Source organism: Jaculus jaculus, chromosome 6 (genome assembly GCF_020740685.1).
Source record: "Jaculus jaculus isolate mJacJac1 chromosome 6, mJacJac1.mat.Y.cur, whole genome shotgun sequence".
Classification (NCBI taxonomy): domain Eukaryota; kingdom Metazoa; phylum Chordata; class Mammalia; order Rodentia; family Dipodidae; genus Jaculus; species Jaculus jaculus.
The window spans coordinates 83,555,918-83,572,804 of NC_059107.1; the positions used below are offsets into that span (position 1 = coordinate 83,555,918).

Genomic DNA, 16,887 nt, shown 5'->3' on the forward strand with positions numbered 1-16,887 from the left:
AAGGGAAAGAGGCAGATAGAGAGAGAATGTGCATGCCAGGGCCTTTAGCCACTGCAAATAAACTCTATATACATGCACTACTTTGTGGATCTGGCTTACGTGGGTCCTGGAGAATCGAACCAGGGTCCTTTGGCTTTGCAGGCAAGCACCTTAACCACTAAGCCATCTCTCCAGCCCTTGCACAGTATTTTGAACAGTGTTGTGCATGAAACAGTTTTGTGGTGTGAAATTTCCCACTTGAGGCATCATGTTGAGCATTTAGATTTTGGATGTTTAGATTCCAAACCTGTGCTGTGCTAAGGCAAGCTAAGAACATGCTTTAAAGTTAGGTTTTAAATTTTCTATTTGACCTTGTGTGCTTGTATCCTCACATACTAAACTTATAATACTACAAGTTCACACCTGAACTTTGTATTCTGAGATTTTATTTTGATGATATTTACATAAAATATACTTTTAGTCACTGAGTTCTTCCTCATCACTGAAGTATGTGCTCTTCTTTATCCTTGGACGTCTGGAATCATCAGAAGCTGAGGGACCTCCGGGACTGGGCCTCCATCTGTTTTGCTCTTCTTCAATTTTGGCTTGCTGGAATGTGATTGAGAAACAAACAGAACAAGATATGTTATTATTGATGACATGTTACATTAACTCAAGCAAAACACAGATCATCATCAGTGCTCATCCGCCAAGGCCATGCAGAGAATATTCCACTGTTTCCCGAATGATTTGATCTCATGTGTGTTTTTTAAAACAATAATTTCTTGGGCTGGAGAGATGGCTTAGTGGTTAAAGCATCTGCCTGCAACACCAAGAGATCCTGGTTCAATTCTCTAGGACCCATGTAAGCCAGATGCACAAGAGGCACATGCATCTGGAGTTTGTTTGCAGTGGCTGGAGGCCCTGGCATGCCCACTCCTAAATAAATAAAGAAATAAAATATTAAATTTTGGGGCTGGAGAGATGGCTTAGCGGTTAAGCGCTTGCCTGTGAAGCCTAAGGACCCCGGTTCGAGGCTCGGTTCCCCAGGTCCCACGTTAGCCAGATGCACAAGGGGGCGCACGCGTCTGGAGTTCATTTGCAGAGGCTGGAAGCCCTGGCGCGCCCATTCTCTCTCTCTTCCTCTATCTGTCTTTCTCTCTGTGTCTGTCGCTCTCAAATAAATAAATAAATAAATAAATAAATTTAAAATATTAAATTTTTTTTTTACTTTTTCTTTATTTGAGAGAGAGAGGGAGGGAAAGAATGAAGGAGGGAAGAGAAAGGGACAGGAAGAAAGAGAGAGAAAAACTGAGCATTCTAGGGTCTCTAGCTACTGCAAATAAATGCTGGAAGTATGAGCCACCTTGTGCATCTGGCTTATGTGGGTTCTGGAGAATCAAACCTGGGTCCTTAGGTTTCTCTCAGGCAAGCGCCTTAACTGTTAAGTCCCTTGAGGTCCTGTGTTTTTATTTTTTTTGTTTTTCAAGGTAGGAGCTCCCTCTAGCCCAGGCTGACCTTCACTCTGTTGTCTCAGGATGACCTTGAACTCAGAGTGAGCCTCTTTAACTCTGCCTCCTAAGTGTTGGAATTAAAGGCATGCACCACCATGCCTGGCCCAGTTTGGTTTTGAGACAGCGTCTCATATTCCAGACTGGCTTCAAACTTACTATGTTACATGTACTCTACCAACTGAGCTACACTTTTAGCCCTCTCTTGCCTTTTTGAGACAGTCTCACTATGCAGCTCAGGCTGGCCTTGAACTCACAATCCTCCTGCCTTAGCCCATTGAGCTGGAAATACAGTCAATGTACTATCATGCCTAACTCAATTCTAAGCAATTTCTAAAAAACTTTTTGGCTGACCTAAAGATATTACAATCAAATGGTAAAAAATTTTTTTTTCAAAAAAAAAAAAAAAAATTTTTTTTTCAAGGTGGGTCTCACTCTAGCCTAGGCTGACCTGGAATTCACTCTGTACTCTCAGGGTGGCCTTGAACTCATGGCGATCCTCCTACCTCTGCTTCCCGAGTGCTGGGATTAAAGTCATGTTCCACCACACCCAGCAAAATTAATTCTTTTTTCCCCAAGGTCAGGTTTTACTCTAGCCCAGGCTGACCTGAAATTCACTCTGTAGTCCCAGAATGGCCTCAAATGCATAGCAATCCTCCTATCTCTGAGGCCTCCTGAGTGCTGGGATTAAAAGCATGCACTACTTGGCTTGGCTTAAGATTTTTTTTTTTTATGACTGGGTCACATGTAGCCCAAGCTGGCCTCAAACTTGCTATGCAGCCAAGGCTAACCTTGAATTCCTGATCCTCTTTTCCACCTCATAAGGGCCACATAACAGGTGTGCGTCACCATACCAACTTAATCAAATGGTTCTGCTCAATTCTATGATGAAGACAGATTAACATATTAAAAACGCATAGGACCTTTAACATCTAGAAATAAAAATGGAAAGATTTTATTCAGACAAAGGTCTTACAAAAACAATGTGCTGCCTTAAATTTAGGAGATGAAGAGATACAAAAATTATATAGTGATCAAATTATATAGTATGAGACTTTAACCCAAAGCAAATATACCACTGTGCCTTGTTATTATTTATAAATTCTTGTTTGTTCATTCATTCGCACATCGTCTTAGTAGGCCAGGCTGGCCTCAAATCTGTGATCCTCTTGCTTCAGTCCCTACGTACTGAGATTGCAGGTTTGTGCTGCCATACCTAGTTACTGTATTTTTCTTTTTCTTTTTTCTGAGATAAGATGTTGCTTAGATTGGACTTGAATTTCTAGGTTCAAGTGATCCTTCTCCCATCTCAGGCTCCCAAGCAGCTGGGACTATAAGCATGCACCACTATGCTCGGCACAAAGAGAATAAGAGTCTCCTGGGACACTAAGAAGCAGGTATGTCATATCATTTCCTCTTTTCTCTACTCCTTATTCCTTTTGCACTTAGGGATTAAGCTCGTGACTTAAGAGCATGTTTTACAAGTGCTGCAGTGCTGAGTCACCTGCCCAGACCCCAGGTCCTTTCAAGGGAGCCACTTACCTGGAAAGCAATGGCCTGACTGAGACTGTCCAGAGCTGGATCCTCCCCCTCTTCTTCACTTACTTCTACTTCTTCACTAAGTTAGCAAAGAAAAGACAGTTCAGAATGCAACCAACCAACAATAAAAAGAAAAGAAACATGAACATATTCAGTAAAGACAGACAGACATACATTTCTTCTTCTGGTTCCGGAACTTTCTTTTTTTTCTTTTTTTCTTTCTTTTTTGGGGGCTCCCGTTCTCCAAGCATATTTTTGGGGCAGGCATAACTTAAGTGTCCACTTTCCTTTTTATCACATAAGAAAAAAAGGAAAAATACTGTACTTGTTATTAACAGGATTTTGCGTGAATCATACGGCTAAGGTTTAGAATTCAGTACAGAATATTCTCAACAGGGAATCTGTGATATAACAATTATTAAGAAGCTACTTTAATAATTAGGGAGTATTTTAGCATTTCTCTATGAGTGAAAGTATTCTTCCTTCATTCCCCCCTCTCTCTATATATGTATATATATATGTACGTACGTACGTATGTATGTATGTATGTATGTTTTTTTTCCCCTTGAGGTAGGGTCTTGCTCTAGCCCAGGTTGTCCTAGAACTCAGAGCGATCCTTTTACCTCTGCCTCTCAAGTGCTAGGATTAAAGGCATGTACCACAATGCCTGGCTAATATATGACTTTTTTTGGTTTTTCAAGGTAGGGTCTCACTCTAGCCCAGGCTGACCTGGAATTCACTATAGAGTCTCAGGGTGACCTTGAACTCACAGCGATCCTCCTACCTCTACCTCCCAAGTGCTGGGATTAAAGGTGTGTGGCGCCACGCCCGACTAATATATGACTTTTAATGTTATTTAGATGTGTGAGTGTGTGTATGCATGCATGTATGGGCATGCCAGGGTGTCTTGCTGCTGCAAACAAATGCCAGATGCATGTGCCACTTTGCATCCAGTTTTACGTGGGTGTGGGGAAATGAACCTGGTTCAGCATGCTTTGCAAGCAAGCATTTTTGACTGCTGAGCTCTCCCTAGCCACTCTCCCATATTTTAATTCTAATTTCAAGATATAAATGAATTCAAATGTAAAGGGATCATCTACCCTAAATGTAAAAATAGTAACAATTTACAAAAAAGGAGTAAAATCATTTCTACCAGCTTGAAGGACATTGCTGAATACTGTGTTTTAAGAACAAGTGAAGGGCTGGAGACATGGCTTAGCGGTTAAAGGTGCTTGCCTGCAAAGCCAAAGGACCCAGGTACAACTCCCCAACCCACATAAACCAGATGTACAAGGCTTGCGGGAGCATGCCTGTAATGCTAGCACCAGGAAAGTAGAGGCAGGAACATCAAAAGTTCAAGGTAGGAAGTTTGAGGCCAGCCTGGGCTATATGAAACCCTATCTCAAAAGATTAAGGGATTTAAAGGCAGTTAATAATGCTGGGTGAGGGAGACATTTTCTTCAGTGGTGCAGCACCTGGTCAATTGTCTATGTTCTTGTATATAATCCCTTATCCATGTTCCTGTAAGAAACCCTAATTAAATTCTGACACACATACATTCTCCCCCTTCCTCCCCAACCCCCTCAGGAAAGGAGAAGGCGAACTATCTGGAAAGAGGTAAAAGATCGTTGGAAATAGAAAAGGCAATGGAAGATGAATATTATTTAATACATCATATACATGTATGAAAATGTCATAGTGAAACACATTATTATGTATAACTAATATCTGCTAATAAAAAACTTGAAAACAAAGACAACCCCCCCAAAAATAAATTTTTTAAAAAAATTTTTATTTATTTATTTGAAAGCGACAGACACAGAGAGAAAGACAGATAGAGGGAGAGAGAGAATGGGCACGCCAGGGCTTCCAGCCTCTGCAAATGAACTCCAGATGCGTGCGCCCCCTTGTGCATCTAGCTAACGTGGGACCTGGGGAACTGAGCCTCGAACCGGGGTCCTTAGGCTTCACAGGCAAGCGCTTAACCGCTAAGCCATCTCTCCAGCCCATAAAATAAATTTTGATGGCAACAAATGGAAGACTAATACAGGGCTAAGCCTAAGGACAAGGCTCAATTCCCCAGGACGCATGTAAGCCAGATGCACAAGGTGGTGCATACATCTGGAGTTCTTTGCAGTGACTAGGGGCCCTAGTGTGCCCATTCTCTCTATCTGTCTCTTTGTCTGATGCTCTCAGATAAATAAATTTAAAAAAATTAAAAAAAAGAAGACTAATATAGCAAATGCCTTAAACTATGGAAGAGTTCAAATTTTAGGTTTACTCACCCCACATTCATAGCATTTAGATTTATCAAAGTAGTTTCTCCTGCGGATGAATTCAGCAGCTCTTCCATTGTCAATAGCAATACTCGCTTTTATCACTCTACCAAATAACTAGATAGGAGAGAAATGTCAATATAAAGGGAAAACTAGTTACTTGATGCTATTTCCTCGAAGTTTCAATTCCACTTTATTTTTTGGATCATGCTAATAAGTAGGTATGATATATTCTATGCTATAATAGTTATTTTCTTAGATTCTACCAATGTTTTGGGAACCTAGAACACTGACATCTTTTTTCTCTGTAAGTCAGATAGCCCTCCAAATGACTGACATTCAGAAGACCTGACCAACTAGTATATCGTTGCATTTTTTGATCAAGATGGGCACAAAAGCTTTTGGGTTAAAAATCTTGGTGAGGTTGGAGAGATGGCTCAGCATTAAAGGCCCTTGTCTGCAAATCCTAATGACCTGAGTTAAATTCCCCAGTACACACATACACACATAAAGCCAGATGCACAGTGGCACATGCATATGGATAGTGGCTGGAGGACCTGGAATATCCATTCTCTTTCTCTCTCCTTAAACAAACAAACAAACAAACAAACAAACAAACAAACAAACAAACAAAAAACTTGGTGAGCAGGAATGGCTTACCTGCTTGTTGTTTATTGCTCTTGTACAGTTTTGTGCAGAGTCTTTATCCAAGAATAAAATAAATGCAACCCCTTTACTCTTCCTGGTATCTTTGTCTTTCATTATAGTAACCCTTAAAGCAGAAACAAAAAGCCAGTTAAAACTAAGGGGAAAAACAAACAAACAAACCAACAAAAACACCTCTGGGGCTGGAGGAATAGTTTAGTGGTTAAGGTGTATGCCTGCAATGCCAAAGGACCCCGGTTCAATTCCACCGGACCCATGTTAGCCAGATGCACAAGAGGCACACCCATCTGGAGTTCGTATGCACTGGCTGGAGGACCTGCATGCCCATTCTCTTCATCCACTTTCTCTGTCAAATAAATTTAAAGTAAATCCCACTTTCAGAGATGGCTCAGTGGTTAAAGGTGTGTGTTTGTAATGCCTGCTGGCGTGGGTTCAATTCCCCAGTACGGACATAAGCTAGATGCACAAAGTGGCACATGCATCTAGTTTGTGTGCAAAGGCAAGAGGCCCTAGTGTGCCCATTTTCTGCCTTTCTGTCCCTCCCCCCACTTGTAAATAAATAAATTAAAAACAAAACCAAAAAACTGGGCTGTGTTGCACTTTACTAGGGCCCTAGCTGAAAGCAGGAAATAAGCAGGAGTGCTGCTTTCTTGATGAACCTGATATCAGCACAAGAGTGTAGGAGATAGACACAGATGACACTTAACTCCTACTAAATCAGAGATCCAGAGACACAGAGGCTCCCAAGAGCCCATCACTGATGTAGACCTGAAACGAACCCAACACGGCTCAGGGAAATTCATAGAGGAGGGGGTGGAAAGATTGTTAGAGGCACAAGTTGGGACATTACACACAGAGACATTGCCTCTTCCCCATAACTGATGGCTACTCTCACAATGCATGACCCACATTCCCCATGGAATCTCCAATAAGGAGGGTCCCTTTGGAGGGGGGGGGGGCAGGGATGAGGGTAAGGATGGTACCAACATGTGCTGTTTATACACTGAGTATGTCCATAATTAATAATAAAAAATAAGTTAAAAAACTGGGCTCGAGAGATGGCTTAGCATTTAAAGCAATTTCCTGCAAAGCCAAAGGACCCATGTTCAATTCTCCAGGACCCATGTAAACCAGATGCACAAGGTGGCACATGTATCTGGAGTTCATTTACAGTAGCTGGAGGTCCTGGTGTTGTGCCCATATTCTCTACCTCCCTCTGTGCCGCTTTCAAATTCAACAACAACAACAAAAATCCAAGGTAGATGGGCTGCAGAGATGGCTCACTGACTTGCAAGCCTTATGGCTGGGGTTCATTTCCCTAATATCTACATAAAGCCAGGCACATAAAGTGGTGCATGTGTCTGGAGTTCATTTGCAGTGGTAGAAGGCCTTGGTGTGCCCATTCTCTCTCTCTGCCTCTTTCTCAAATAAATAAAATATTTAAAAGATAAAGTAGAAACAAGCAACAAATATTAATAATTAGGGAACTCAAGTTTTTTAAAAAAGGGTTAAATAATAATTAGTGTTGGGATATGGCTCTGGTGGTATACTTGCATAACATGTCAAGGTCCTGGGTTCAATTTCCCATACCACTAAAATAATAATAAAACATATACAAAATAAGAGAAATTAACAGACAACCAGCTTTCTCTTCAAAGTCATATACAGGATAACAAGAAGGGGAGTGGGAAACTGACAGTACAACTGAGCATAGCTACAACCTGGAGTTAGTCAGAGTTTGAAAGGGTAAAATGAAGACATGGCAAGGACAATGGCATGTTGATGAATAGGAACATTTATTTCTCTTTTCTTCTAATTCCCTGACTCTGCGAAAAGAACAAAAAAAAAAATCCCCAAACATACGGGAAGCAGTTTCTTCTACACAAAAAGCAAAATGATTTGCTAAAACATTTTCCTAATATATTAGAAACAAACTGTCTGCTTTAAAGAACCACAATGCACCTGAGATACTGCGAGGGTGAGAGGAGTACAAAGCTTGCTCTTTTCCTGGTCCTTTCAACATCTCTAGACCTAAAGTCCTTGTTAACCACATGCCATCTAGTATAGCTTAAAAACCATGTCTATGGGCTGGAGAGATGGCTCAGAGGTTAAGGTGCTTGCTTTCAAAACCTAATGACCTGGGTTTGAGTACCCAGTTCCCACATAAAGCCCAATGGACAAAATTACACATCCATCTGGAGTCTGTAATGGCTAGAGGTCCTGGCGTGCCCATTCTCTCTTGCAATTAAATTAAATTAAAATGGTAGGTTTTGCTTGGGCTGTAGGTCACTGAGAAATCAAGTTGGAGCTGAGTGGAAACTTCCTCCCTGTTGACTAGCTACCATGATGCTGTGATCCTAACTGGGATCAATTGGAGATGAGTGTAAATGGCAGTAAGCATCAGGGATTATGGGCATAAAACTAGAATGACAGCAGAAGAGAGAAGAAACTGAGAGAGGAGGGGATATTTGTTAAGGACAGAATATAGGGGTGGGACAGCCTTGGAGGGGTAGGGAAGGGAATTATACAAAACCTGAATCAGTTCCACAAAAGTCCTCCTTCTGGCTAGTATTCTACAAGATATAACCACCAATAAAGGGGGAGGAGGGATTGTCTGGACAGAAGTGCCCTGCAGAAAGTGGAAGAAACTTATCCTTAAAACCATGGGCTTTGGCCAGTAAATCCCAGATCCAGAATCAGGTTAACCCCCCCACAGTGACCTGTTGGCCAGGGAGATCCATGAGGTTCCTCAAAGAATGTAGGCCATTGCTAAAACACTTGATTACCTGCCAGAGCTAAAAGGTAAGACCCATAAGAACATCCTGGCTGTAGGCAGCCGCTTCTTTAAGATTTTATATTGTGTTTAAACAAAGAAAGCCTTAACCAAAACAATACTACTCAGCTAGTTATTGCTGCAGTTCAAGGTGTTTTTTTTTTTTCCCCACTCATCTTGGACTTCTTGTATTCTGGTAACCTGCTGCTCACAAGCCAAAATGCCATTGAAGTGATGACAGTAGCCCGCTACTTTCAAATTAAGTGAGGTTGTTTAAACTTGCCGACATTTTATTAAAGATGCCTTAGACTTAACCATTAAACCAGAAGCTCCAGTCTGTAGTTGTAGGCTATAACAATAGAAAACCATTTCATCTGCCTTTATCACGGGACCAAAAAATTGCCAGCTTTTGGGCAACATGGAACCTTACCAACTTGGTAAGTAATATAAAAATTGAAAATGATGGTTGTAACGTCGATGAGAGCCAAATAGAAAACTACCAAATGAATGACAGTAATTGCATCCAGGATGGTTCTCCCGAGTTGGCTAAAAGTGAATCTCAAGGTCAAATTTTTATTGGGAATAATAATTGGCACACTCTCCTGTTGCTACAGTACACCCTATGTTGGCCAGGGAGTGGTGTCCACCCTCTAATCATGCCATTATTTTCCCTGCCATCACGGAGTGTCCCCTTGAGTCTGTAAGCCAAAATAAACCTTTTTCCCACAAGCTGCTCTTGGTTGGGTGATTTCTACCAGCAATGAGAACCTGACTAAAACAGTAAATTGGTACCGAGGAGTGGGATTGCTGCTAGAAACCTGTGTGGCTTTGGCTGATTTTTGAAGCTGATTTTCAAGAGGTATGTAGAAGGACTTGAAATCTTGGCCCAAGAGATGACTTGCAGTGCTGTAAGTACAGCTTGATGGACTATGCTGGTCAGAGTTGAAGGACCTGACTGCAGTAAGAACTATGGACTATGAGGTTTGGCTTATGGGGGTGAGAAAGAGCTTTGCTTGGACTTGGCTAGCAGTTTGTGTGAGAAGCTTGCTGTTATGGTCATGTCCTGAGAAGTTGTGTAGGGTTGCTTTACGTATAAATGGTGTGAGCAAAGGAACATGGCACAGAAAAAATGAAATCTTTGGGCCTAAACTGCTGCCCGTTCACCTGCAAATTGTTTGAGAGATAACAACTAATGAGATCGGGACAGCTGACCTGCACTGGGGCAACAGGAAGACTGTCGACTCTTTTGAAGGGGCCTGAGTGCTCAAAGAGTGTCCTGTTCTTTCAAAGTCTGCTTTATTCCCCACTGGATTAACACACTGGCACCCTACCTGGTATTGTGGAGTATAAGAAATTCAGGAAAGAGAGGGTCACTGAGTTTACAACATGGTTTTGTGTATTGGAAATGGCCATGGATGGTGTGAAGTAGGTTTGCTGGATGCTTGCATGAAGACTACATGGGGCCATGATGATGAACCGTGGATTGCAGTGGAGAGACCCAGTAGAGATGATGGGACCAGGAGATGGCTGCTAAGAAGAGCTGCCAGCACCAGTGACATTTTCCAGGACTGTGAGTAGTCTAGCTGGAGGGGCAGAATTGGAATGCCAGAGATTTGCTGCTTAGAATTATTGGACTTGGAGATTTGTCACTAACTAGAGTTGTTGGACTTGAAGCCACTGAGTTTGATGTTTGCCTTGGTTGTAAATCTTGTATTGGTTGAGTATTTCCCTGCTATGCCTAATGCCATCGTTTGTAGTGCGCATGCTTACTCTGTGCCATTATGGGTTTTTTGAGGTTATTTTTTGTACTATGGTGCAGTTAAAAGATATTGGACTATGGAAAATTTTAAAGTTGAATGAATGCATTGCATTTTATATCACGTGTAATCATCAGTTTATGGGGGCCAGTGGCAGAATGTGGTAGTTTGATCCAGGTGGCCCCATAAACTTAGATGTTCTGAATGCTAGGTTCCCAGCTGATGGAGATTTGGGAATTAATACCTCCTGGAGGCAGTGTATTGTCGGGGGGCCTGCTTATGGGTATTATAGCCAGTTTCTCCATGCCAGTGTTTGCCACTCTCCAGTTGTTGTTGTCCACTTGATGTTGGCCAGGGGGTGATGTCTACCCTCTACTCATGCCATCGTTTTCCCCTGCCATCATGGAGCTTCCCCTTGACCCTGTAAGCCAAAATAAACCTCTTTTTTATTCCACAAGCTGCTCTTGGTTGGGTGATTTCTATCAACAATGTGAACTGACTTCTCCTCTCCTCCCTTTCCTTTTTTGACATGAATTTTACCTCACAAATTATGATATTGCAAAGTTGACACATACCACTAAAATGATTATGATTTAGCAGTAGCTTATCTCCTGTGGCTTTAATCTGAAAAATGGTTATATATGATGTTTTTCTGACTTGGTTTTGGTTTTAGGTATCTGTTACTTTGATACTATTGTTTGCCTTTTACTTTTGCCAGTATACTATACCTCAGCCTTATTTTTAAAAATATTTTATTCTTATTTATTTATTTGAAAGATAAAGAGGGAGAGAGAGGGAGGGACAGAGAGAGAGAGAGAAAGAGAGGGAGGGAGGGAGGGAGGGAGGGAGAGAGAAAGAATAGGTACACCAGGGCATCCAGCCACTGCAAACGAACTCCAGATGCATGTTCCATCTTCTGAATCTGGCTTACGTGGGTCCTGGAGAATCGAACCTGGGCCCTTTGGCTTTGCAGGCAAGTGCCTTAACTACTAAGCCATCTCTCCATCCCCTCAGCCTTATTTGAAAAGCAAATTTGATCGAAGAAAAGCCATAGAAAAATAAGTAAAATGAATCTGTTTTCGAATTTATCCTTCATGTCCAGCTTGGTTAGCTTATATGCAATATAAATGAAATATCAAGTCTTTTACTCTTGTGCCCTTTTTATTATTTAAATTGACACAAAATGAAAAAAAAAAAAAAAGGTAGGTCCCTATTACTGAAGACACCACAGGCTGTGGTCACAGGATATCAGGATACTATGTGGTAACTGAGAGGGAAACCATCTCCCTCCTGGCCATCTAATTGCTGAGCCATCCCTCCAGGCCCTGAAACTATCAAACGCTTATAGTACATAGAATACCATTTATGATATAATAGCATTAAAAAGAAAGCATGAAAGTCTCAGAATTTGCACATATATTTACATACATAGAAAAATAGCTGAAACAGAGTTGGGGATGGTGGCACATGCCTTTAATCCCAGTACTTGGGAGGCAGGGCCACCCTGAAACTCCATAGTGAATTCCAGGTTAGCCTGGGCTAGAGTGAAACCCTACCTCAAAAAAAAAAAAAAAATAGCTGAAATATATTTTATGCAGAAGCCCAATCATCTGTAGCTAGGATCCACATATGAGAGAGAACATGTGGCACTTGGCTTTCTGGGCCTGGGTTACCTCACTTAGTATAATTCTTTCCAGGTCCATCCATTTGAAATATATTTTAAAATGTTAATAACAGTACTTAACTTTTTCACTATATCAAGTATCATGTAATATGAATACTTACTTCACAACTTTGCCATACTTGGAAAATATCTGAAACAAAAGACCAGTAAAATTTATAATTTAAAGTAATACAATTTTTTTTTTAGGTTTTATACACTTAAATTTTTTTCAGTCTGTAAAACAGGCTAGACAACTAGAAGCCTGAGTTAGGAGGATTATAACTTAGAGGCCAGCCTGGGCTATACAGTAAGACCTTGATTCAACAAACCAAATAAAAATTTTCTTTTCTCTCTTTCTTCCTTCTTTTTTTGGTTTTCCGAGGTAGGGCCTTGCTCAGGCTGACCTAGAACTAATTATGTAGTCTCAGGGTGGCCTTGAACTTATGGTGATCCTCCTACCTCTGCTTCCTGTGCGCTGAGATTAAAGGTGTGCGCCACCACACCTGGCTTTGCAAATAAATATTTTCTATGTGACTAGAGTAATATTGTGATTGGAATCACACTTCTTTGCCTCAGTTCCTAAATACCGTACAAGGGAGTAGTCAGAGCAAAACAACAACAACAAAAACATCCAACATGTGTAGGAGATCTAGGCACATATATTGGATAATAGCTGTGTTCCTAAAGTAGGGCCATGACTACTATCAAATCTATCATAGCTCCAGTAAAACTTTGTGCTTCAAATGTCAATGATGTGGAGCATTGCTATTTCTACCTATATCCATGGTGGAAGCCATCACTGTTTAATATAGACCCCAGACTGCTTATAAAACAAAAAAAACCATCTATAATGAAAAATCCATTTCCAGTCAGTAATTCCAACACTCAGATCATGTGTTTGAGGCAAGTATACACAGTAAGAACATATGTCTCATGTATAAAAAAAAAAAACACTTTTTTATTTCTGAAGGTTTCTATCCTCTGGCAATCAAATGTGGGTGGCCCTTTCTTCCTTTTTACTCCTACACCTTTACCTTAAGCAATCCCATCTATTTCCATGGTTCCAGTTCATCCCTACTTATGGATATCATTGATAATGTGATGTTTCTTAGAAAAGGGTTTTAGAAGATGTTAACACATACGGTCTAATCATAAATTTGAGTTCTATGATTAGCTTCATAATGCTGTAATGAGTTTAAATGTAGTGTTATCAATAGTAATTCAGAGGGCCAGTCCAGTTATCCTGTCCTGTCCTTCCTTCCTTTCTTTATCTTTCTCTCTTACTTCCCCCCACTTATGTGTGCATGTGGAGGCCAGAGGTTGAAGTCTGATGTCTTGCTCAATTGTTCTTCAACTTATTTTTTCTTTTTTTGGTTTTCTGAGGTAGAGCCTCACTCTAGTTCAGGCTGACCAGGAATTCACTATGGAGTCTCAAGGTGGCCTCGAACTCATGGCAATCTCCCTACCTTTGCCTCCTGAGTGCTGGGATTAAAGGCATGCTTCATCTTATTTTTTTTTTGAGACAAAGTCTCTCTACTGAGCCTGGAGTTCACCAATTCAGTTAAGCTAGTTAGCCAGCAAGCACAGGGATTCTCCTGTCTCCGTCTTCCCAGTCCTGGAATTACAGGTATGTGCTACAGCACTCAGCTTTTATGCAGGACCTCGGATTCAAACTCAGATCCATGTATTTGCCCATGCACACACTTTAGCAGACTGAGCCATCTCCTCAGGCCAGTATAGTTTTCTTCTCTTCCTTCCTTCCTTGTTTTTTTTTTTTTGAGGTATGGTCTTACTCTAGCTCAGGCTGACCTGGAATTTACTATGTAGTTTGGTGGCCTCAAACTCACAGCAATCCTCCTACCAATGCCAACCAAGTGCTGATGTGAAATTCTCTCTTTAGTCCCAGGCTAGCCTTGAACTCATAAGGATTCTCCTACCTCTGCTTCAAAAGAGTGCTGGGATTAAAGGTGTGGGCCACTATGAGCTGGGCGTGGTGGTGCATGCCTTTAATCCCAGCACTTGGGAAGCAGAGGTAGGAGGACTGCATGAGTTCGAGGCCACCCTGAGATTACAAAGTGAATTCCAGGTCAACCAGAGCTAGAATGAAACCCTACTTCGAAAAACAAAACAAAACAAAACAAAACAAAACAAAACAAAACAAAACAAAACAAACACACAAAAAAAGGTATGGGCCACTATGCCCAGCTCTTATGAAATACTTTCTAATGGTTTTTCATTCCACTCACTGAAGCCTTTACCTTATGAGGCTTGAAAAGCAATCTTAGAGTGGATTTAACTATGTTTAACTTTCCTTTTTTGAATACTTGTCTTTTAAATATTTATATAGCTGCCTCTCACTTGCTTCAGTTTTATATTTAAGTAGCCTAATTTTTGTTTGTTTGTTTGAGATAGGGTCTCATGTATCCCAGTCTGGACTCAAACTAAGAATCTGAGGATGACTTTAACTGCAGACCATGTCTTTTCTTTCCAAGTGCTGAGATGACAGGCATGTGCCACACTTATGTAGCTCTAGGGATCAACCCCAGGGCTTTGTGCATGCTTGACAAACACTGCCAACTGAGCCACAATTTTAGCCCCTAAGTCACCTTTTAATATTTATGTTCTGCTTTATCTTTTCTCCTTTGCACCCCCCCCCCTTTTTTTTGAGATAAGAGTCGTCTTAGCCTGGAACTCAAGATCCTTTTGCCTTAGCCTCCCAAGTGCTGGGGAGTACAGGTGCTCTAGCACTATGTTACTACCTATACCCCCTACTTTTTTTTTTTTAAACAGTGTCTTGCAACGTAGTTCCAGCTGATTTGAACTCATGATCCTTTTGCTGGGATTGCTCCACCACATTGGATTATTTGTAACAGCAACTGTATTAAGAGCACTATATATTATCTTTGGAAATGAAAATTTTTAACTTTTTCACTTATTCATGCTTGCAGAATATGTTTTTGGATTTGATGGGTTAAGTGCATTATATTTAGTAAAAATTTGGCCAGGAAGAATATTTGCTAAGCTAGTTTGTATTGCAAACACAGAATTCAGCAGTTATGCACACTGATAATGAAACTTACCCGGTACAAGTCGTTGTTTGTTAGGGAGAAAGGCAAGTTGGATACATAAACTGTGCTCTTACTGGGAGCCAAGCCACCACTCATTTCTAAATGAAAAACAAAGCCACCCATTAGGAATTTAAACCCAATACTGGGAGTCAGTGATTGAATTATGACAGATTTATACCTTCCCTACATCTAAAGAGATTAGAGGTGAGTCCAGGTGGTGGGTGAATGAGCACATTCAAGCCAACACTCAAGTTTTCATGGTCTGGCTTTCAAGAGGAGTCTGCAGCACTTTCAGAGCTGGGCTATGTTTGTGTACAAAAAGGAGAATTCAAAAAAGATAGAGAATTCCTGCAGCCATTCTCAACTTCTTCTGAGGCTAAAAGCAAGAACATGCTTTCCAACTGTTTACAACTTGCCCACCCATCTCAAAGCCTTAGCCAATTTTTTAAACTAGTACTTTCTGTTTTTGAGACAGGTTCTCATGTAGCCCTGTTTTGTGTTGAACTCTTGTTCTCTTGTGTCCACATTTTGACAATGTGATGTTCTTTCCAATCCTTAATTTTGTGCATAACCAAATTCCAAGATGATACATTTTATTACAATAACATGTGGAGAGCTTTGAAGGGGTAATAACCTGTATGTGTATAAATGAAATCTGTAATTAATTTCACAGCTTATTTTACAAATTCAGCAAATTACTCCTGGACATTACATTAACAAAATTAAATTTAAGATATAAAAAGTACGTGTTCAGCCGGGCATGGTGGTGCACGTCTTTGATACCAGCACTTGGGAGGCAGAGGTAGGAGGATCGCCAGGAGTTCGAGGCCACCCTGAGACTACAGAGTGAATTCCAGGTCAGCCTGGGCTAAAGTGAGAACCTACGTCGAAAAAGCAACAAAAAAAAGAAAAGAAAAGAAAAAAGCACGTGTGCTTGTATTTGAGACGGGAGTATGGGCTATCAGGATTAACGAAGGGATGTCAATAGATGAAGTAGTGGAAAAACTGATTAATTAGTGGGCTGGAGCGATGGCTCAGTGTTAAAGGTGCTTGCCTGCAAAGGCTAACAACCCGGTTTCGATTCCTCAGCACTCACGTAAAGGCAGATGCATAAAACTGCACATGCATCTGGGGTTCGTTTGTACTGGCTAGAGGCCCTGGCACGCACATACTCTCTCTGCTTGCCAATAAATTTTAAAAAATGCTCAATTCAGGCTTGGTATTTTGAGGACAGGAAAATCTCCGGAAGTCAGCCCCAGTAAGTCGCTTTTCACTACTTTCTCAAGTAAGACAGCAGGTGAGGGTGGGCGTTTGGCTGAGAAGGGCGAAGGCAGGTGACCTGACTCTTCCACACAGAGCCTAACTGACCTGGGAAGATAAAACAAGCAACTAAGATACCTGTGCTAAAAGGGAGGTAGAGGACGGCAAGTCGCTTTGGTGGCGGATCGGGAGCAAGGCCGCAGCGCAGGGGAGTTTACCTTCAGTGGGGCCGAGGAGCGCGAGCCAGGCCGGCTGGGGCTCAAGCCCGACAAGTTCTCGGCCGACTCGGCGACGTCGGCATCCGGAACCCAGGCAGGCAGGCAGGCGCCGGTCAGGAGACAGCAGCAGCGGCGGCGCCTCCCGGGAGACCTACGGGCCGAGCCTGGCGCGTGCAG

At 41.5% G+C, this 16,887-nt stretch overlaps 1 protein-coding gene across 2 annotated transcripts; it reads right to left on the reverse strand.

Moving 5' to 3' along the window:
* Positions 1 to 408: 408 nt before the first annotated feature.
* Zcrb1 (zinc finger CCHC-type and RNA binding motif containing 1) lies at positions 409 to 16,855 on the reverse strand. 2 transcript variants are annotated; one of them, XM_004662172.2, is made up of 8 exons: positions 16,711 to 16,855; positions 15,245 to 15,330; positions 12,287 to 12,315; positions 5,966 to 6,077; positions 5,315 to 5,422; positions 3,204 to 3,316; positions 3,033 to 3,108; positions 409 to 588 (listed from the first exon to the last, which is right to left on the reverse strand). In XM_004662172.2, exons 2-8 carry the CDS (start codon positions 15,326 to 15,328, stop codon positions 457 to 459), a joined length of 654 nt encoding a protein of 217 aa, XP_004662229.1. In that variant the 5' UTR covers positions 15,329 to 15,330; positions 16,711 to 16,855; the 3' UTR covers positions 409 to 456. The 2 variants fall into 2 exon arrangements, with proteins under 2 accessions (XP_004662229.1, XP_045008810.1); XM_045152875.1 differs by having other exon boundaries at positions 16,631 to 16,825.
* Between the last annotated feature and the right edge of the window lie 32 nt (positions 16,856 to 16,887).

Bases quoted from the DNA above. Each gene is read 5' to 3' on its own strand.
- Zcrb1 (XM_004662172.2), bottom strand. From the start codon at position 15,328: ATGAGTGGTGGCTTGGCTCCCAGTAAGAGCACAGTTTATGTATCCAAC. The intron at 3,317-5,314 runs GTGAGTAAACCT...TGTGATAAAAAG, and splicing joins CTAAATGCTATGAATGTGGG to GAAAGTGGACACTTAAGTTA. The intron at 589-3,032 runs GTAAGTGGCTCC...ATCACATTCCAG, and splicing joins GTCAGGCCATTGCTTTCCAG to CAAGCCAAAATTGAAGAAGA.